We start from the raw sequence: 21,477 nt of genomic DNA on the forward strand, positions 1-21,477 counted from the left end.
ACTGAAGCATGGTCCAGAGGAGGAAGGGAGGGAGCCGGAGGGACATGTCCTCCTGGCCCCTCAGGCTCCTTGTCCTACAGTAAGTCGCATGTAGAGATGGACAGGGAAGGACCCTTTAAAGCGTGGGGTTTGGGGACGCCTCCCACCTGGGCCTGCCCTGCCCTGAGAGGTGCCCACCTCCATCAAAGCCACAGGCGCCTCTCTGCTCCCTCCTTGCTGTGGGCGGGCAGCCCACCTGAGGATCTTTACACTTTGTCAAGAAATCCAGATTTCCCATTGCTGTTGTCGTTGGCAACAAATTACCCTTCACAGCATTGTGCAGGCCGACAGGCTTTCTGGGTGAGCTCAGAGCGTTGGCCTTCCTGGCCTGAGCCCTTGGTTTCCACGTGATGACTTTGTGGAAATTTGTTGAACTGTACCCGTTAGGCTGTGTGCATTTTTCTGTCTGTATGTCATACTTCAATAGAAAGGTTTTTATTACAACAAAACAGTCATGCCCAGCCCCCTAGAGAAGAGGTCTGAGGGCTCGGTTCGGCCCAGAACTCACCTTTTATTTTGCTGGGCAGGGTCTGGATACATGCAAGGACATTTTGATCAATTTCCTGTGCCGTTTAGGGCTCTCCCTGGGTGGGAACATAAGCTTAATGGAGGAGGCATTTCTCATACAGTGGAGGGCAGAGAGGGGCCTGGAACCCACCCTGCCCAGTTGGCATCTTGACCTGTACACATTTCTAACACCACACTGCCCCCTGCTGGCTGGGGCCCACTGCGTTTTTCCAGGGCTGGCAAGTCGTGGTACCATCTGGGAGAAATTTTGAGGAATGAATTAAACACAACGGAGTGTTCTGGGCAATGCAGGATTTTGGATGGGTTTCTAGAGAGCGAGCCTCAGTGTGTTCTCTGTCTCTGCCAATCATCTTCTGTTTTGTTTCTTCTTTTGTTGTAAGAACATTTAACATAGGGATCTACCCTCCTAGCAAATTTAAAGTTTATGATATTGTGTTGTTAGTAATAGACAAGCTTGTTTATTTTGTCACAGATTTCACATTATTTAACTATTTCTTTATTTGCTTCTTGTCTATGTTTACCATCAGAATGTGGTAGATACACTTTCTTTTGTTCACTTACGCACCCCAGTATCTGGACGAGTGCCTGGCACGTAGTAGGTGCTCAATCATTAATCGATGGATAAGTGAATAGGTGAACTTCAGTTTTCTCTTCTACAAACTGGAGACTTGGCCTCTGGCCCGGGCTGCCAGCCTGCTTGGGAGCTCCTCCTCCGGTTCCGGTCACCTCCTGGTCCCCAGTGTTCCCCCTGTCCACACCTACACCCTACTGTCTTTAGCTGACCATTGGTACCCCCACCTCTGAGACAAAGAACGGGGTCCTGCATGGTTCCCTGTGATGTCAGAGCCCCGCCCGCACAGGTGGTGTGGGATGGGCTGGTGGATGGCGGTGGGGAGATGTCAGCTCAGGAGCGCCTGTCCAGAGGGTCAGCGCTGGACTGGGAAGTGCTTTGTAAACCCTAAGGGCAGCAGGGCCACAAGCGTTGGTGACCGTGGTAGTTAATAATGCCGTCCATGTGGTTTGCAGAACAGGCCCGCAGCCGCCTTGTATAAAAATACTGATCACAGTAAATACGGATCACAGCTGCTTCTGCCGTGCCCTGCTCAGACCAGATCTGCTGGAGCCTGAATCAGGTCAATAGGGGCCCGATGAGACCCAGCGGAAAATTACCCACAGCCAAGCTCCCAGAGTCACTGGGGGCTCACTGTCTTGGGAACTGTCCCTCTCCTCCCTCTTCTGATTTTTTGTTCTTTTAGGATTTTATTTATTGATTTCAGAGGATGGGGTGGGGGGGGACGAGAAGCATTGACTCATAGTAGCTGCTTCTCACATGTGCCTTGACCGGACAAGCCCAGGGTTTCGAACCAGCGATCTCAGCATTCCAGGTGGACGCTTTATCCACTGCGCCACCACAGGTCAGGCCCTCCTCCTCCTTTTCCTAAGAGCCTCTAGGCTCTGCCGGCTCCAGGAGGGAGTGTGTGTGTGTGGGGGGGGGGAGGGGGCATTCCACCAGGCACGGAGGGGAGGGGAGGCTGCATGTGCCATCCCAGCTCCTCTGGTTTCTGCACTCGCCCCTTCGTGTAGAGCAGGGGTCTCAAACTCGCGGCCCGCCGAACAATTTTGTGCGGCTCGCAGACTGACTAATCCACGAAGTTCAAGAAAAGTGTTGCGTAACAGTTGCCTTTTGTAGACCTAGTGCGGCCCGACGAACGGCTGTGATCTTGCTCTGCGGCCCACATGCTGAGTTGAGTTTGAGACCCCTGGTGTAGAGTATGTGCCTGGGTTGGGCGTTGTGGGGACACACGGGTGATTCTAAGGGGCCTTTGCCACCTGGTGGGACAGGCAGACTTGTCCAGGAGAGGGGAGCACACCTGCCCTTCCAACTCAAGCGGCTCCTGGCCAGACGTGAAGAGCTGTCTGGTAATTTATTGACAGGCCCAGCACTGCCTGCTGACGGTCTGCCCCAGGAAGCCCATCCTCTCTAACCAGTAAAGCACCAAGGCAGCAGGCAAACAGAATACAAACCTGTGTGTTCACAAAGTTATTATCAGTGCTAGCAGGGACGGTGGCAGTGGGAGCAGGGGACATTTCTGGGATGGCTGGCCTTGCCGTCACCACTCAGAATGTAACATAGCAGCACCGAACTGTGGCTGCTGCTTCGTTTTTCTGAAAAAAAATCTTGCTATGAGCTGTCATTTCAAAATGACACTCCTCATGAAGAGATAGTCTCTCAGGTGGTGTGCGTTCCTCTGAGGTCTGCCTGCTGCACACTGCCGGAGGGCCCGGGGCTGGGCAGGGGGCCCGGGGCTGGGCAGGGGGCTGAGACTGGGCAGGGGGCCCGGGGCTGAGACTGGGCAGGGGGCTGAGGCTGGGCAGGGGGCCCGAGGCTGGGCAGGGGGGCTGAGACTGGGCAGGAGGGCCCGAGGCTGGGCAGGGGGCTGAGACTGGGCAGGGGGCTGAGACTGGGCAGGGGGGCTGAGACTGGGCAGGGGACCTGGGGCTGGGCAGGGGGGCTGAGGCTGGGCAGGGGGGCTGAGACTGGGCAGGAGGGCCCGAGGCTGGGCAGGGGGCCCGGGGCTGGGCAGGGGGCCCAGGGCTGGGCAGGGGGGCTGAGGCTGGGCAGGAGGGCCCGAGGCTGGGCAGGGGGCTGAGACTGGGCAGGGGGCCCGGGGCTGGGCAGGGGGCTGAGACTGGGCAGGGGGCCCGGGGCTGGGCAGGGGGCCCAGGGCTGGGCAGGGGGGCTGAGACTGGGCAGGGGGCCCGAGGCTGGGCAGGGGGCCCAGGGCTGGGCAGGGGGGCTGAGACTGGGCAGGAGGGCCCGAGGCTGGGCAGGGGGCCCAGGGCTGGGCAGGGGGGCTGAGACTGGGCAGGGGGGCTGAGACTGGGCAGGGGACCCGGGGCTGGGCAGGGGGCCCAGGGCTGGGCAGGGGGGCTGAGACTGGGCAGGAGGGCCCGAGGCTGGGCAGGGGGGCTGAGGCTGGGCAGGGGGCCCAGGGCTGGGCAGGGGGCCTGAGGCTGGGCAGGGGGGCTGAGACTGGGCAGGAGGGCCCGAGGCTGGGCAGGGGGACTGAGACTGGGCAGGAGGGCCCGAGGCTGGGCAGGGGGGCCCGAGACTGGGCAGGAGGGCCCGAGGCTGGGCAGGAGGGCCCGAGGCTGGGCAGGAGGGCTGAGACTGGGCAGGAGGGCCTGAGGTTGGGCAGGGGGGCTGAGACTGGGCAGGGGGGGCCGAGACTGGGCAGGGGGGCCCGAGACTGGGCAGGGGGGCTGAGACTGGGCAGGAGGGCCTGAGGCTGGGCAGGGGGGCTGAGACTGGGCAGGGGGCCTGAGACTGGGCAGGGGGGCTGAGACTGGGCAGGGGGGCCCAAGGTTGGGCAGGGGGGCTGAGACTGGGCAGGGGGGGCTGAGACTGGGCAGGGGGGCCCGAGACTGGGCAGGGGGGCTGAGACTGGGCAGGAGGGCCTGAGGCTGGGCAGGGGGGCTGAGACTGGGCAGGGGGGGCTGAGATTGGGCAGGGGGGCCCGAGACTGGGCAGGGGGGCTGAGATTGGGCAGGAGGGCCTGAGGCTGGGCAGGGGTGCTGAGACTGGGCAGGGGTGCTGAGACTGGGCAGGGGGGCCGAGACTGGGCAGGGGGCCCGAGACTGGGCAGGGGGGCCCGAGACTGGGCAGGGGGGCCCGAGGCTGGGCAGGGGGGCCCGAGACTGGGCAGGGGGGCCCGAGGCTGGGCAGGGGGGCCCGAGGCTGGGCAGGGGGGGCTGAGACTGGGCAGGAGGGCCTGAGGCTGGGCAGGGGGGCTGAGACTGGGCAGGGGGGCCCGAGGCTGGGCAGGGGGGCTGAGACTGGGCAGGAGGGCCCGAGGCTGGGCAGGGGGGCTGAGGCTGGGCAGGGGTCCGGGGCTGGGCAGGGGGCCTGAGCTGGGGCAGGCAGAGGTGCTGGGGACGATGACTGGAGGTGCAGGTTTGAGAAGCCAAATCAGGAGTCACTTCTCAGCTTCCCTGCTGTCTCCCATCCCAGACACGGTGCTTGGGTACATCAGATGGCAGCCCGTTGCCACCACGGCTCCTCCTCCCCACACTGACACTCAGGGCCACTTCAGGCTGGTTTTTCTTTCAATTAATTAATTTTTAGTGAGGCGAGAAAGAGAGAGAAAGGGTTGGGGGGGGGGAGAGCAGGAAGCATCAACTCCCATATGTGCCTTGACCAGGCAAGCCCAGGGTTTCGGAACAGCGACCTCAGCGTTCCAGGTTGACCCTTGATCCACTGCTCTACCATAGGTCGGGCAGGTCAAGCAGTTCAGGCTGGTTTCAATCACTGCCTTGACCTCCAGGTCCAGCCTGGCTTCCTGTAGTCCAAGCTGCAGTGCGTGCGTGTGTGTGTGTGTGTGTGTGTGTGTGTGTGTGTGTGTGTTGGGGGTGGTGGGGGGAAGGAAGGAGTACATTGACAATCCAAGGCTTCGTGGTCATAAAACCCTTGACACTTCACCCATGAATCTCTGGACTGGCATACCCTCTCCTGCACCTGCTCCAAAGGTGGACCTTCCTACCTTTCAGGATGACCAGTCTTTAAGTTGGCACCCAGAGCTTTCGGTTCAAGCTCCACTAGCTGTCCGCTCCTGCATAAGCCACTGACCCCACCAGTCCTTAACACCCGCCCCCATGGCGGACCTCCTTTGGGGGCTGGTCTGGAGTCTTCAGAAGGGATCCTGGTGCAGAACCCAGTACTTGGGTCCCTATCGTTTCAGCATGAAACACTTGACAGTGACGTTGTTTGTGCCCTTCTCTCCGCAGAACCGTGTTCCAGGGTAGAGCTGCCCACTGGCCCAGGTCCCTGCTCCTGGCACAGGGACCCCAACAGTCAGTGCCCAGCAAATGTTGAGAGGGCATTTTACAGGCATCAGAGAATGGACTCTGAGCCGGTCCTGGATTCCAGTCCTGGTCCTGACCCTCACCAGCTGCATGGTCTTGGGTACGACACCTCTCCACGCCTCAGTTTTCTCATCTGTAAAAACAGGACCACGGTAGTACCTCCTTCATACAGTGTTGTGATCAAGTGAGTCACTGCATGCGTCAAGAGCTCCCAGGAAGTGCTACGTGTTGGTTGTTATCAAGTACAGGATGAATCAAACTAACTGCACACTCACGGTCCCAGCTTGCGTTGAGACTTACTGCGCGGGTCTTTCAGATGTCAGTCATCCATTCCCCGAGTGTCTGCTCGGTGTTTCCCACGAGCCAGGTGCTGTGCTAGGTGCAAGGGGTAAAGCGTTGAATACGATAAACTTTGCTCTCAGGTGACTCAGCGGGCGGGGGTCATGTGTGATGGTAGGTGTGAGAGAGGAGAAACCAGAAGAATGCAGAGGAGAGGGGGCCTGCCATGTCTGGGGTCTTACGCTCCACCCTGTGACCTCAGTGTTCAGGACGGAGGGAGCAAGGGCAGACAGAAAAGTTTGAACAATAACAAACCACAGCTGTGGGCCTTCCTTGTTACCAGTTCCTTGAAATGAACTTGCAGTTCCAAAGAAAAGAACAAGTAATATGTCAAGGACAGACCCTCCGGCCTCCTCCCTCATACCCCTCCCCTCCCGGAGACACGAGTCACGTAGGCCTGCAGGCAAAGAAGCCGCAGACATCAGGCATTTGTCACGCGAGAGCTAAAGCTGTAAAGGTGCAGAAGATGTAAGGAATCTAACTTCAGGGATCATGTGTTTTGTTGCCTCTTTTGGGGTCACGCTGCTCCGCCGGCTAAATAAATCCTGCTTCCTTCATCACATTGTCAGGGTGCCTTTGTCTCCTTTGCTTCCTGTGACAGGTGAGCAGAGCTTCTGGGAGTTGCTGCAGGTATGACGATGGGGAGGCTCAGGACGGGGGACACGGGGAGTGAGGGGACCATCCTGCCTGGGGGGGCAGAAGGAGCAACAGAGTGGGGGTGACACTGAGCTGAGCCTCGCAGAGCCGTGCGGACCGTTCCCTGGAGGTAAAGCACAGGCTGGACGCGGATACCTTATCTTTTCTTTTAATTGTCATAATAGAAAATGATCACAACAGCAACAGCGCGAACAGTCCACAGGACACAGTTCCACAGCCACATGGTCACACCCATTGAAGTTAGATAGTTTTCATCCAAAGAGTACATTGAAACCCTACTTTAAGAAATAGCCTTGTCACTGTAGTAAAGGTTTGAGTTTGGGTAGCAAAGGACTACGAGGAGAGTTAAAATACCTTTTTATTCAGTAAACCACTTACACGCTGATTATGAAAACGTTAGTAAAACGTGGGAACGTTTCCAGTTCTCCGGGAAGAACTGGTATCTGGGGGGAGGGGGGCTGGCTAGTTACAAGAATAAGTTTTCTGTAAGACTTCAGAGAGTAGAAAGAGTGTTAGTAAGCTTCCAACTAGGGGGCAGGGCAGGGTGCAGGGAGAGGATCAGAAACAAGAGAACGCATAGCTTTGCCCAAAGGCTGGTAAGCAACCCCACTCCTGCCCTAATGAACCTTCTCCCCAAGCCATGCTTCACAGGGGCCTTGGCGGGACACCAAGTCCCTCAGGGTCCCAGAGAGGCACCGTTACTGGGTGGGGGCACATGGGACAAGTTCAGCCCCACCCCGCCTCTCTGTAAGGTTTTCTGCTCCATCCGGGCTGAGACGCCCCGTGAAAGGTGAAGACAGTGGAAACCCCAGGGATTTCCAAGGACATGCTGGCTTCCGGATCACCATCCTCACTGGGACTGATGGCTGCTTTGCTCTGAGGAGCTTTGACTCGGTGGCTCACAGACAGGGGAGTGGGGACCTTGGGGCAACACCAGTTTTGGAACTGGAGATAGTGCAGGCACTGCTGGGGTTCCTAACCTCAGCAGCACTGGCATCTTGGGGCCAGAGATTTGGGTGGGGACTGTCCAGCTGTATCACTGGCTTCTCTCCACCAGCTGCCAGGAGACCCCCTCGCTCCCCTGCAAGTGTGAAATGCAAAGTTGTCTCCAGACCTTGCCAAAGGTCCCCTGGGGGACAACACTCTCCCCGGTTGAGAAGCACTGGCCCAGTGGTTCAGAAACCTTGTAGACAGATGTCCTGCGCTCAAGCGCCCCCTCTCCTGCTGGCCAGCCTGGCCTGGCAGCCCTCCAAACCTCTCAGAGACTCAGTTTCCTCAAGCAGGAAAGGCTGGAAGCTCCCTGCCTGCCAGTGTGGCGAGGCCTGGTCAGAACCACCTGGATGGTTGGGGCAATGCTTTTCCCCAATTACAACGTTGGGGACAAGACAGCTAATGAGATGAACCCTGGGCGTGGCGGCCGCTCCAGCACAGGAAGGTGCGGTGAGGAACGGGGCCTGGTTCCCTACAGACGAGAGCGGTCTGGGCAGGCGTAAGGCGGTGCAGTGCACAGTACACACCAGGCACCGTCCGCCTGCCCACGGGCTTTCTCTGCCTTTATTGTGCATCTTGATAAAGAGTTATAACTTTTACAGTGACTCAGAACAACGCAGACTTGTGTTCCAAAATTTATGCAGTCAATTTTATGCACTTCCAACCACTCCATTGCGCTCCTGATAGTGTTTCCTGGCTCTGGGGCAATCCTTCCTCTTTAGTCACTAGGGTCCTCACTGTGCTGTCCTCTGCTACCCCCATCCCTGACTCCACCCCCCCACCCCCAGCCCAGAAAAAGGGCAAGGACATGCTCAAGTCGCTGGGACCACCGCCCTCCGTGTAACTCCGGTCACCTGGGTTTCTCGGACTGGCTGCTTCTGCTTGGAGGACAGACTGTCCCTCAGTGTAGGGAAATGGCTGAGATTAGACGGCTGCCCTGAAACAAGTCTTGGGTGTGGACTTTGGAACGCCGCAAGCACTGATAAGATTGTTTAAAGGAAGGAGCTGATCCCTATAGCCATTTCCAGCATACCCGAAAGGTATTAGTTCTGCACCTGAATCCATTCTAGGCTACTTCGACCCAGGCTCTGCTAATTTGTTTGATGATTACAGAAACGAATAAATCCGATGAGGCTGCAGAGATCAGGCTCTCAGTTCTAGAGGCTGGGGGTCCCCTGTGCCCATCTTTTCTCTATGTTGTGTCGTGTGTGTTCTTTCTAAAGTCCTGCAGCGCCTTCCTTTCGTGCCCGCCCTCTGCCGAGCTGGGCTCTGCCTTGCGGCTCTCAGGGCTCAGTTCACCCGTCCTCTCCCTGGTCCCTCTCACTGAGTGACCCGGGTCAGGGCCCGAGGAGCAGGCGGGGCCCGAGAGGTGGTGGCGGCAGACACTGAGCATTCCGGCACCATCTGCTCTGTCCAGCCCGAGCGCTGCCCCTTGGGCGTCCAGTCATGGCAACACAGCCCGCTTGCTCTGGGGACAAAGGGCCTTTGCCAGACATGGAGAAGGAGCCAGGTGACAGCTGGCAGAGACCATGATGCCTGTCCCAGAGCTGGGGCTCACCTGGGGCCATCCTGGATCTCTGCTGAATGCCCAGGGTGCTGGGAGGTGGGGCCTGGGCCAGGTGTGGGGAGCCTTGTCAGCTCCCCACAAACTTACTGCGTGGCCCCAGCTGCCCTCCCCCAAATGGAAGGGCCTGATCAGAGGCTCCCTAAGGCCTATCACAGCTGGGAGGGCTGCCCGGCCCCTTCCGGGACTTAAACCGGAAATTCCTTCTCCAGGATCAAAACAAGCCCAGTCTCCAAGGTCCGTTCTGGACAGCCATTCATTCAGGGGCTCATCACAGAGTACGTGGACGCTGGGGGGTGTCGGGTGATTACTCGGCCTGGACAGCCGACAGCGTCGGGTCCCAGTCACAGCTACTGAGCTGGGGGTTCTCGGGCACACAGCCCGGCCTCAGTTCCTCAACAGAGAAGTGGGACAATAATAATAAACGTGCATTTCTCCGCACCCTCACTCCTGCCCGAGGGGTGATGTGAGAATCAGTGATGTGAGAAAGCACACAGCACAGGAAGTTGCAGAATCAAGGACAGCAGGAAGGATGATGGTATTAATATCACTAACAATGCAGGAAGGTCACGCTCGCTCCTGACGGAGTGCAGCCGGTCTGGAAGGTACCGACCGGGAGGTGCTGTGCGGACGGCGAGCCTCCCCCGTCCCGAGGGACAGAGCCCAACACAAGCCAGGGGGCTGCTGGGTGCCCATGCCTTCCATCTAGAACAGGCTGGAAGAGGGCCTGTGGCTGCTCCCCCGAGTGCTACAAACCTGCCCTCCCTCAGCCCCCGGACTACGGTGTCTGGGAGAGATACAATCATCTCTCTCTAGGGCGGGGGTTAGAGAGGGTTAGGGGAGTCCATTTTGCCTCTTGACCTTGACCTCACAGGAATGGGGAGGGGCAGTGGGGACAGAGTGGGAGGTGGCAGAGGTCACCTTGCCCAGGCCCCGACTGGAGGTGGGCCCCTTAGGACACACCAGGCTAACGTGTCCTCCGGCCTCTCCACCCACGCTCCAGTGACGAGACCCACAACCTCATAAAGCAGGTGTTCCGCAGTGTCCCTCCTGCAAACGAGCACCGGGGGGAGACCCCTACAACCTGTGAAAGGGAAATGGAGTTCAAATGTGCACGGAGAACGTTCCAGGAAGTGCAGGACCCCTGCTCTAGGAGCAGCCATGGGAGAGGCCAGCCCCCCCCCCCACTGGCTCTTCAGGTCCAGGCGGGCTCTGGGGCCACCTCCCCCAGGAAAGCCCAGAACGGGAGTCCCAGGCTAGGGTCCGAGAGTACATGCCTGTCCTCCTCAGGGGAGCCTCGGGGTTCAACAGGAAGCCCAAGGCCTGGCTGGAGCCCCACCTGCAACACAGACCATCCTACAACCCTTCTCACAATACTGCTGCATGCGCCTCACTCCTTGGGCCCTCGGTGGGGCTCCCCTCTGCACGCATCCCGAGAAAGCTGGTCTCGGGGGGCTTCTCTGGCCATACAATCTGCTCACCTTTAAAGAGCAGGCAGGCTGCAGAGATCACCACCCTGAAGCCTGGGCAGAGAGAGGGTGTGGGGCAGGGGCATGAGCGTGGACAGTCAGACTTCTACCTGTGGAAGCCAGAACTGGCCCAGGCCACAGCATGATGTGGGACTTTGGGAAATGACCTCTGTAGACTCAAGGACTGGTTTAAGTGTGCGCTGGAGGTGCCAGCCAACCACTGAAGGCAGAATGGTGTTGCAGAAAAAGCCTGGCTTCAGCGCTGGATGGTGAAGGTTCAAGTCCCAGCTCATCCCTTTCATGCTGTGTGGCCTCAGGCAACTTACTCCACTGCTCTGAGCTTCCGGTTCCTTACCATGTGTATGGGAGCAGTGATGCTGTAAGGTAACTGTGAGCATTAAATATGTGCATGAGAGTCGAGCACGGAACCTGGGCATTAGTCTCGAACAATGACGTCACATCTCTTTTTGTCCTTTACCTAAGATTCAACACAGAACCCCAGCTCAGGAGGGAGGGCGCATAACACTCTGGCTAGAATTAATCACCCGCATCCATCCTCACTGTTATCTGAGCAGTGGGGGGTGGACAGACAATGAACCCTAGGAGGCTGGGAGGGAAAGACACTGCACAAGTCGTGTAATCTGCGAAATGCAAAGCTTGGACAAGACGGTCCCTACAGCTCCTTCCTGCCTGTCCACGGCCTTGACGCTGAAAAGAGATGAAGACAGGAAAGTTTAACTGAACTGACATTCACGCCAGGGGGACAAAAACAATTCAGGAGAAAGACCTCTGAGCCCGGAAGTACCCAGCGAACACCAGCAGCGAGGGCTGCGAGGAGGCTGAAGTCCTCCATCCTCCCCTCCCCACACCACGGGAAACAGAGCCGCCCTCCAGTGCCACCTCCGCAGGCCGTCTGGAGAACGGGGAGCTGCCACCTGCCTCTTCCAGGGCTGCAGGCTCCCTCACCCCCCCGTGCCAGAAGACGAAGAATCAATGTTTGGGCTGGAGTGACCTCCATGAAGATGTCACCTTTTCCCCGCTCCCTGGCTCTGACTTCCCGCCTTGGGATCTCCGTCTAAGAAAGACCTTGCTCATGGGCTTGATGGAGAACAGTTTGGCTGGGACAAGGGGCAAGCAATGGCTACCTCGCCAGCCCCGTCTCCAGGCTGGTCCTGCACAGAGCAGGACCGCATCGGTGATTCCAGAAGGCATCCAGGCTGAAGGTCCCTCATCCCTTCCCCTCTCCGCAATGTCTGCGCTCCTGACCCTCCACTCAAGCCGAAGCATTTGTGGATGGCTATGCTGCTGCAGCGACAGATGTGACCAATAAAAGCCGGCGGCCATCTGCCAGCACTGTCTGGAGGTCGGGCTGGTGATGCAGTTATCACGGCAGCTCAGGGCCAGTCTCCCCGAGGCAAGTGGCTGCCTCTGGACAATGAAGATGTCCCTTTGCCTGTCATCATAATCACTCATTTCTCCTGAGTACAGTGACCAATTCAGCCTTTCTGCACAAGGGCTTCTTAACCAGTCTTTCTAGTTTCTCATCCACAGGAGAGTTTGTGTCATTTATTTTGTCTTGTACAGAGCAGGGAGAAAGCAGAGACAGCCGCCGTGTGCCGTAGGGGAGTGTGCCCCACCTCTCCCGCTCTGTTGCACGGGGGGGCTGCCTGAAGAATGGGTCCCGTGCAATGACCGTTCCTGAGGTCGGAAGGAAAACGAGCCCTTTCCCATGCTGCTTCCCCTGCATGTCCCATCCCACTCTGGTTGTCACATCGGGGCTTCCTGTTCGCCAGGCCCCCAGCCACTGACTTCTAAGACTGTAAGGAACCGACCTGGGCAGAATGCACTGACGTCTGCAACAGAGCACATGGTAGCCAAGCCGAGTTTACCCTGCAGGTGTCTGAATGCGCTGTCCACCTTCCCCGCAGTTCAAGACCCTCTGGATACTGTCCCCGAGGACAGCTGAGAAGGCAGTACTCTGCTCAAGAGAGGGCTTAGCGAGAACGCTGAGCTGAGTCAGGACGTGTCCCTCTTGATCTGGCTCTTCCGTGAGCATGCCCGGTGACCAGAGGCAAGCCATACCCCTCCCCCACCCCGATGGGGCGGCCAGAGCCTCACACATCTCTAAAATCCTGTGATTTCTCGCAGGACAAAGAACATCTTCATGGGGGTGGCCTGGAGAGTTAACTGGCTGGCAGATCTAACTTGTAACGGTGCCCTCTCCTGTTGTTAAGACGAAGAGAAAGTCCACTCGGCAGATGAAGTCTGCATCCTCAGGTTTCCTGATGCTTTTGTGTCTTAGAAGGGGCCAGGTCTCTGGTGAGAAAGGTGCTATTTACAAGTCAAACGAGGAATGTTCTATAGCCCTTCAAGTGACCACCACCTACATTCTCAGGGGGCTGTGATGCGGGTGGGCACACTCAAGCTCTGAGGGGGCTCTTGCTCCAGCTCCCCACACACCGAGCGCGATCAGACTGCATGAAAACAAGACACATGGCTGATTATTTACTACCAGCAAGCGAGGGTCCGGCCGTGCCTGTTTTGAACCTCACCGGCAGTTCCCTCGGGTCTCTCGTTCTTGGAGAGCAGTTTTAATGATTCATTCTCCCATCTGCTCCTTGAAGGCCTCACACCATGGTACTTACAGGGGCTGGGAGACCAAGCTCCCTTGTTTTCTGGAGCAACATGGCCACAGCACGGCGTATTTGCGGGCAGGGCCGCTTGGAGAAATTCCAGACGCGTGGGCGCTTGCCCCTGGAGAAGGAGGGCGTGTGGTCGGAATGCCCGGTTCCAGGCCGTGGGCACAGCCAGAGCGGGCAGCAGCAGGGCCCCGTGCCAAGCCGCACCGGCGGGGAGCCCCGCGCGGGGTGGGCGGAGCCGGCGTTCAGAAGGTGAAGGCGTACACCACCCCCACCACCACAATGTTGCCCAGCGTCGCTATGATGGCAATCCAGAGCAGGACGGCGTCGTTGGAGGACCGCGGAGGCTCCTCCGGCGGGCCCTGGCCGTTGGAGGCCGCGTGGATGTTGGTGGAGGAGTTGAAGAGGGAGTACTCAGCGCCGAAGTCCTCGTTGGGCGAGTCCATGAAGGCGCCTCCCATCATGGGCAGCTGTGGAGAGGGAGAGGGACAGTTAACCGGGGCCACGGGACTTGGGGACACTGCTCTCCACACAGGGACGTTGGCCTGGTCCAGCCGCCCCATGTGAAGAAACATCTCACAACGCTTTGCTTTTGCTTTTGTAACTGGTGGTGTTTACTTTAACCCATAGAAGTCAGCAGGCACAGAACCTGGGGAGGCTGGCGCTCCCATTCCGCAGATAGAAAGCAGCATTAAGACACAGACCTGCCCTTTTCCCACAGGACCCCCAGGGCCTTGAACATCACAGACACTCCGACAAACACACAAACAAAAAATAGGTGAACTAATGAATTCCAGGCCCATCAGCCAAGAATCCTGAGGGCATGGTGAGATTTGGCCCCAAAGCCAGCAATGTCCTTGCTGTGTGGTCTAAGGCCATTTCCTAACCTTTCTGAGGTTCGGTGTCTCATTTTAAAGTGGGGAAATTAACGTAAGCTTTCTCACGCATGACAGCAGTTTCACGATGTGAAAAACGCTTTCTAGAGGGGAAAGGCCAACCACAAAATAAACTCAGGCACCGCCCCTGAAGTGAACAAGGTGCCGACAGCGTATTACTGTATGCGACTCATGGATCTATTATACATATAACAGGTAAGTAAAACTGTAACCATGGATTGTGAACAGTGGTCCCCAAACCCCGGGTCGCAGACCGGTACCGGTCCGTGGGCCATTTGGTACCGGTCCGCAGAGAAAGAATAAATAACTTACATTATTTCCGTTTTATTTATATTTAAGTCTGAACGATGTTTTATTTTTAAAAAATGACCAGATTCCCTCTGTTACATCCATCTGAGACTCACTCTTGATGCTTGTCTCGTACGTTCGACAATTATACTTAAAAATACCACAGTTTTTAAGCCAGTCGCATAATTTTATTTTGTGCATTTATCCGCCCCACCCTAAAGGCCGGTCCGTGAAAATATTTTCTGACATTAAACCGGTCCGTGGCCCAAAAAAGGTTGGGGACCACTGAGTGTGAAGGTACAAGTCAGATCCACGATGGCAGCTGCCCCCGAGAAAGGGGGACGTGGGGACAAAGGAGACTGAGGTTGTCTGTCAAAGTTTATTATAAGAAAAAGGTGAGCAAGCATGATGTAATATTTTTTTTAAAAAGACCTATTCTGGTCAATAGGCAGAGGAATGTCCGTTCCTTTTTGGTATTTTTAAGCTTTCTAACCTTAGGAGCAATGCTTTGAACACGGGAGTGCGTCACACGAGATGGCTGTGATCCCCACGGTGGGACCGGTGGCTGTCTGCAGCCAGGATGGTGCCCAAGGCCGCAGTGTCCCGTCCCTCGTCTCGGGGTCACCATGGTGGTAAGCACTGTGTGTGGAGGGGTTCCCGGAAGGCACGGCTGTCGTGGACACTGGGGCCCTGTCCCCTGGAGGCCACACAGCCCTCACGCGTCCCTCCCTAGCAGAGCTGCTCAGAGGAAGGAGGCAGCCTCCTCGTCCCCATCTGCTCCTGCCCAGGAGACAGAGGTTAAATAAATCTCCCCTCAGCTGGGCCGCTCCTGGAAAAGGAACAGAAAAGTCTTTCAAAAGAAGATCTTCAAAGCGCAGTAACCAGACGTGGCCCAGGCCCTTTCCTGACTAATGACCGTCCTTCGGGAGGGGACGTGGAAGCCAGAGAGAATGGGGTTTTGTTGGCAGAGGTTCCGGGAGGGGGGCTGCTGGCCATACCCTGCTGTGAGCCTCCCTGCTTGGGGAGGCCACCCTCTGGGCCCCGGCACTGCAGAGGCCAGGCCAAAATTAGAAACCCTCAAATAGGTAGATTTTAAAGTTAAATTTGTTCTGGGAGTAAAAACATTCATATTGTGCTCTCATCTCCTTGGGGCCAGGAGGTGGGGTTCTGGCCCCACGGGAGCCCTGCCCCCCTCTCTGGGCCTCCCTCCCTGGGGAGTGAGTGCCAAGGTCAAGTCCAGGGTTCAGAAGTCCTTGCCAGATACTGAGGAGGCAGCAGTCAGTGTCAGATGGCCCTAAGGTGGGAGCGTGGGTAGTGAAGACTGTCAGATAAACCCTTAGATGAAACCCTCAGAAGAAAAACAAGACACCCAGCTAAATCTGAATTTCAGATGAAACAACAACAAAATAACTTTTTTCTCTTTTTTTGGTTAAATTTATCCCAAAATTGCACTGAACATCATTATAAGTAAAATTTCATACTTATCTTAAAAATAACATCTGACATTCACGTTAAACTGGGTGTCCTGTATTTTTATTTGCTAAATCTGGCAACTCTATGGGTAGCCAATCTAAGAAATAGCAACAATTTCAGAATTTGCTCAAGGGACCATGCCCTCAGTTTTGTCTGGTCAGAACACACCATCTATGGCCCAGGCTCGCTGGGTGACCTAGTTCATCGGAAAATTCCAGGGCTTCCTCCAGCCAGCCTGCAAACATTATATATAACTTCTTGTATCACTGAATTCTTGCAGGGTCTCCGTGATCCAAATATAAGGGCTAGATAGATTCAGAGTGCCATCTGTCCATTCATTTATTCACTCAACAAACGCTGAAGGCCCACTCTGCTCCGGAAGGTGTTGGACAGATACTAGGATGCCGAGGGTAACCCGTGACCTCTAACCTGGAAGTACTCAACATGGAAAGGGAACACCGAACCAAACACGGTCATAAAATGGCATCACATGCCCTTTAACAGAGGTCAGGACCAGGTATGGGGGTCTCACACATAAAGCAGCGTGGGTTGGGGTGAATTCCTTGGAGTCGGGCATGACACTGGGCTTCTGTGCTGTTCCTTTCCGGCTGTGTGACATGGGCAAGTGCCTGACCCTCTCTGGGCCTTGATTCCTCTGCTTATAAAAAGTGGATGACAGCAGAGAGCACCCTGTACGGTGGTGTGGGGATGAAACACGCTCACGAGTCTGAAACGCGGCCGGCTGTAATACGCGACACCCACGAGCCACGGCTGTGAGTACCCTTCTCGCTGGGTGGGCCCAGGTGCCCAGGGGGACCGCCCGGCCTCGCCCTAGTGGAGCACTTTTGATTTTCTCCATTTTCCACTTGTGGATCCCATTCCTTTCCAGTGAATTCCACTGGAAACACGAGAGTAGACATGTTCTGAAGGTCTGGGTGGAAGGCCCCAGGGCGGGGGCACCAGGGAGAGAAAGATGACCGGGCTTTCCCCTTTGTGCAACCTCGTTAATCAGCATGGACTCCCAGGACGCCGGTGGGAACCCGGCTGCACACTGGCAAAGCCACTGGGCTCCTAACCCGGGGAGCGGGGACACCATCGGCCAAGAACAGGCAGGAAACGCCTCCCAGGAGGACCCGTCGTCCTGGCTCTGGGTCCCACTGTGCCACTCCTGGGTCATGCCTCCCAGGAGGACCCGTCGTCCTGGCTCTGGGTCCCACTGTGCTAGTTCTGGGTCATGCCTCCCAGGAGGACCCGTCGTCCTGGCTCTGGGTCCCACTGTGCTACTCCTGGGTCATGCCTCCCAGGAGGACCCGTCGTCCTGGCTCTGGGTCCCACTGTGCCACTCCTGGGTCATGCCTCCCAGGAGGACCCGTCGTCCTGGCTCTGGGTCCCACTGTGCTACTCCTGGGTCATGCCTCCCAGGAGGACCCGTCGTCCTGGCTCTGGGTCCCACTGTGCTACTCCTGGGTCATGCCTCCCAGGAGGACCCGTTGCCCTGGCTCTGGGTCCCACTGTGCTACTCCTGGGTCATGCCTCCCAGGAGGACCCGTCGTCCTGGCTCTGGGTCCCACTGTGCTACTCCTGGGTCATGCCTCCCAGGAGGACCCGTCGTCCTGGCTCTGGGTCCCACTGTGCTACTCCTGGGTCATGCCTCCCAGGAGGACCCGTCGTCCTGGCTCTGGGTCCCACTGTGCTAGTTCTGGGTCATGCCTCCCAGGAGGACCCGTCGTCCTGGCTCTGGGTCCCACTGTGCTACTCCTGGGTCATGCCTCCCAGGAGGACCCGTCGTCCTGGCTCTGGGTCCCACTGTGCTACTCCTGGGTCTGCTTCCTCGCTACAGTGAGGATGACAGCCACAGACCCAGGGGATCCTTATGAAAAAGTTAAAGTGCAGTTGACGGGCTTAGGGTGCCTGCCATGCCCAGTATAGAACACAGCAAGGCCCCCAGGACCTGCCAGGTGGGCAGTGGGGAGCAGGTGCTTTGGAGGAAGGAGAAATTGGGACACGCATTCTGGGTTCTCCTCCCTTATCTCCCAGTTTCTACAGCAAAAGCCCTCAGAGAAACCCCTACATTCTAGACAGAGGACTGGGAAGAGGGGCTTATGGGGCTGGAGAGTTTGAGGGGAACCCCCAATTCTTTTCCCTTTATTCTTTTCTCTCTCTGGGCCCGCCCCAAGGACAGCCTCGGTTGCTGGGCTGCGTGGCTGTGGCAGTGATGGTGGTGGCGGGGACATGGGAGTCTAAACTGTAAGAGAAAACCCTTCTCTCGGGCCAGAGGCACCGAGGGAAGGGCCCTGTGGTCAGAAGAGAGTGGGGGAGTTTCCCTCGCCTCCTTTTTCTCGTTTTTCTCCTGCTTTTCCCAGCTGGCATGTGGCAGGGCAGAGCTGTGCCCTAGCAGAGGACAATAACGTGGACAGAGACACTGAATGTCTAGCCAGAGGGTTGGGAGAAAAGGCCGCTGGGAGCCAAGGAGTGTCCCAGGGGGAGAAGGCTGGCAAATGGGGACCTCTATCCTGTGTATAAACCTATACGGGTTCTGGGCTTGCCCCAAGTTGAGCAGGCATGGAAGTGACCCAAGGACACGTGGTCAAATCTCTGAGGATGAAACTGAGGCATAAACCCCTGCCTGGGTGCAGACGCACCCCTGAGGGGTGGTGTACAGCAGTGGTCCCCAACCTTTTATGGGCCACGGACCGGTTTAATGTCAGAAAATATTTTCACAGACCGGCCTTTAGGTTGGGACGGATAAATGTATCACGTGACCAAGACAAGCGTCAAGAGTGAGTCTTAGACGGATGTAACAGAGGGAATCTGATCATTTTTTAATAATAAAACATCGTTCAGACTTAAATATAAATAAAACGGAAATAATGTAAGTTCTTGATTCTTTCTCTGCGGACCGGTACCAAATGACCCACGGACCGGTACCGGTCCGCAACCTGGGGGTTGGGGACCACTGGTGTGTAGCGCAGACCTGGACAGTGATGCCAAGGCTTCCCAGTGGGAATGGACATTGAGACCACAGTGTGCAGAACAGGTAAAAACGTCTTAGAAAAAAAAAATCTCCAAATGGTTACATTAGCCAATTCTACCAAAAATGTAAGGAAGAATAATACCCTTTCCACACAGTCTCTTTCAGGACACAGAAGAGGGGAGGACACTTTGCCTGTCATTTTACGGAACACTTCCCAAGTCACGTCAACGATGCCAGCATTACCCTGCCACCCAAACCAAAGATGTGACAAGAAAACTGCACATTGCTCTCTGGATAAAGCACAAACAAAAGGCAGACACAGATATTAGCAAATAGAATCCAACAATGTATAAAAAGGACAATGCGAGGCTGGCTCAACATTCAAAAATCAATGAATGTCGTTTATCACGCCAGCCTAAGTAAGAAGAAACATGCACCGTCCTATCAATAAATGCAGAAAAAACTGGGTGAAACTAAGCAATGCATTCAGGTAGAAACTCCTAGCGAACCAGTAGTAGAAGGGAACGCCCTAAATCTGATAAAGAACATCTACAAAAACACAAACTAACAAACAGCCCAGAGATAACAGCATACTTAAAATATTAAAAAGAAATATAAATTGCATTTCTATTTTCAAGCAATAATAATTGGAATTAAAAAGTCCCAATTACAAGAGCGCCAAAATATAAAACACTAACTATAAATATAAACAATACAATATTGAATACAATATTGATGAAATAAATCAAAGGATACCTCAATAAATGCAAAGAAATACTACGGTCATGAACTGGAAGATTCATTATCGTTAAGATGGGAGTTCTACCCCAATTGGTGTCTAAATTCAACACAATCCTAAACAAAATCCTAGCAGAAATTTTTATACGTATCGACCAACTGATTCCAACACAATATGCAAAGACAAAGGACCAAGTCTAGCCAAAAAAAAGTCTTGAAAAAGAAAAACAGAATTCATGAACTCACAGTACTTTACTTCAAGACTTACAATAAAGCTACTGTTATCAAGCTGGTGTCGTTTTGGCAAAAGAAAAAAAAAAGATACATAGATCAGTGGAACAGAACAGAGGGTCCAGAAAGAGACTCACATAAGGATGGCCGATTAATACACACACACACACACACACACACACACACACACACTTTAAATTATGGTTGGCTGGAACTATGGCTCCATGTCTACAAAGCACAACCTAGCCCCTGACCATAGAGAAGTACCAGCCCCAGATGTCCATAGTGTACAGGCTGAGAAATCCTAGTCTTTATGAAGGTCAAAAGCAGGCAAAACTGGTGCCAGATCAGGATGCTAGTCGCTCGCCCCCGGGTGCAGGGGGTGTAGGGGTGTGGGGTCTGGGAAGGGGCAGGAGGGGTTTCTAGCCGAGGGGCTGGCTATGTTCTGCTCTGGGTCCTGGTTTCCAGCCGAGGGGCTGGCTATGTTCTGCTCTGGGCCCCGGTTACCCGGGTACCTGCAGGGCGTGCAGAAGCTGTGCACTGTCCTGTGTTTACTGTCCCTCGGCAGTTGTCCTTCAGGAAGATGCGGGACAAGGCGGCCTCCCACAGGAATCTGGAATTTGATTCAAATGACTTTGGAGACGGAGCCTCCACTCAGACTGCTCACGCCACCTGGGGTGTCACTTCCCCTTTCAACACGTCAGTGGCTCAGAACGAGCTCACCTGTCCTTGCACAGAGCAGAGTGTGCCAACGTGGCAGGCACCAACCCACGCTGGTTAGCTGCCTGCCAGGGACTCGGTGGGCCCCAGGATGGCAAGATGGGGGGGGGGGTTGCGGGGCACCCTGAGGGCAGAGGCCAGAGCAGGAAGCAGGGAGGGCAGCTGCTGACCTGTCGCACCCTCAGCCTGGAGGCCCAGGGCTGCCAGGGGCACAGGGAGGGTGCTTTTATTGATGCCGTCCACAGAACCGGCTGCAGAAACTGCCTCCAGAAAGGGCTCAGGCGGCTGCCCAAGGTCGGTCCCTCAGCTGGCAAGGGCACGAGCCAGAAGTGCTGTGCATGCGTGCATGCGTGAGTGTGTGCATGCATGTGTGTGTGTGTGACGGGACGGACACATGCACAAGAACACTCCTGCACACAAGGGAATAAAACTTCGCAATCCACAGACCAGTTCAAACTCAGAATCTAGGTCTACTGGTAACACGCCTTAAATGACACCTCTTCCCCCAAGGCCGTGTATTTCTACTAACAGGGTTTGCATTTTACCCCCCAAGGGCTTCCGTAGGGAGGGAGCCAGGAGAGAGGACCGGCTGGGGCAGAGGGGCTGAGGAGATGAGGACAGGGCAGGTAAGCAGGTCCAGAGAGAAAGAGAGAGTGTGGGCTGAGTCCACTCCGGTGACCCAAGGGAAGGACAGCTGCTATGCTTTGTGGGACGCTAAGGAGGAAATCCCTCATTTAGAAAGTAAACAAGCAGATGAAGATCATGGATCCTGGGCACCTAAGTGTTCACCTTTAAGGGTAATGCTCACCTCACTAAGGACAAACAGGGCCCTCCCCAGTGGAAACCCCCTCTGGCCAAAGGGCCCACAGCTCACAGGCTCCTAGCCCAGCTCTGGCTACCGGTGTTGAAGTCCGGGGGAACATTTCAACAAATCTGCCCAGCTGAATGCAAAAGGCAACTCCTGTCCCAAGAGCAGGGCTCTGGGCTGTGGAAAGAGCACGCTTTCTTGTTCTCTTGATTCCTTCTCATGAGATCTTTGGAAAGTGCTGGAAGAAATGCTAACGAGCAC

At 55.9% G+C, this 21,477-nt stretch overlaps 2 protein-coding genes across 5 annotated transcripts in view; both read right to left on the reverse strand.

Annotated features, from left to right (window-relative positions):
* Nucleotides 1-2,759: 2,759 nt before the first annotated feature.
* LOC136335380 (uncharacterized) lies at nucleotides 2,760-5,222 on the reverse strand. The gene is made up of 2 exons (XM_066276658.1): nucleotides 5,195-5,222; nucleotides 2,760-4,510 (listed from the first exon to the last, which is right to left on the reverse strand). Exons 1-2 carry the CDS (start codon nucleotides 5,220-5,222, stop codon nucleotides 2,760-2,762), a joined length of 1,779 nt encoding a protein of 592 aa, XP_066132755.1.
* A 1,465-nt stretch (nucleotides 5,223-6,687) lies between these two features.
* C4H14orf132 (chromosome 4 C14orf132 homolog) overlaps nucleotides 6,688-21,477 on the reverse strand; it is a 45,336-nt gene continuing 30,546 nt past the window's right edge. For 3 of the 4 annotated variants that reach the window (XM_066274176.1, XM_066274177.1, XM_066274178.1), the window contains one exon: nucleotides 6,688-13,558. In XM_066274176.1, coding sequence (XP_066130273.1) covers nucleotides 13,334-13,558 — 225 coding nt within the window. In that variant the 3' untranslated portion in view covers nucleotides 6,688-13,333. Of the gene's footprint in view, nucleotides 13,559-14,765; nucleotides 15,102-21,477 lie in introns of all 4 variants that reach the window. The other variant, XM_066274175.1, reaches the window with a different exon arrangement.

This window comes from Saccopteryx bilineata, chromosome 4 (genome assembly GCF_036850765.1).
Source record: "Saccopteryx bilineata isolate mSacBil1 chromosome 4, mSacBil1_pri_phased_curated, whole genome shotgun sequence".
In the NCBI taxonomy this organism is placed as follows: Eukaryota; Metazoa; Chordata; class Mammalia; order Chiroptera; family Emballonuridae; genus Saccopteryx; species Saccopteryx bilineata.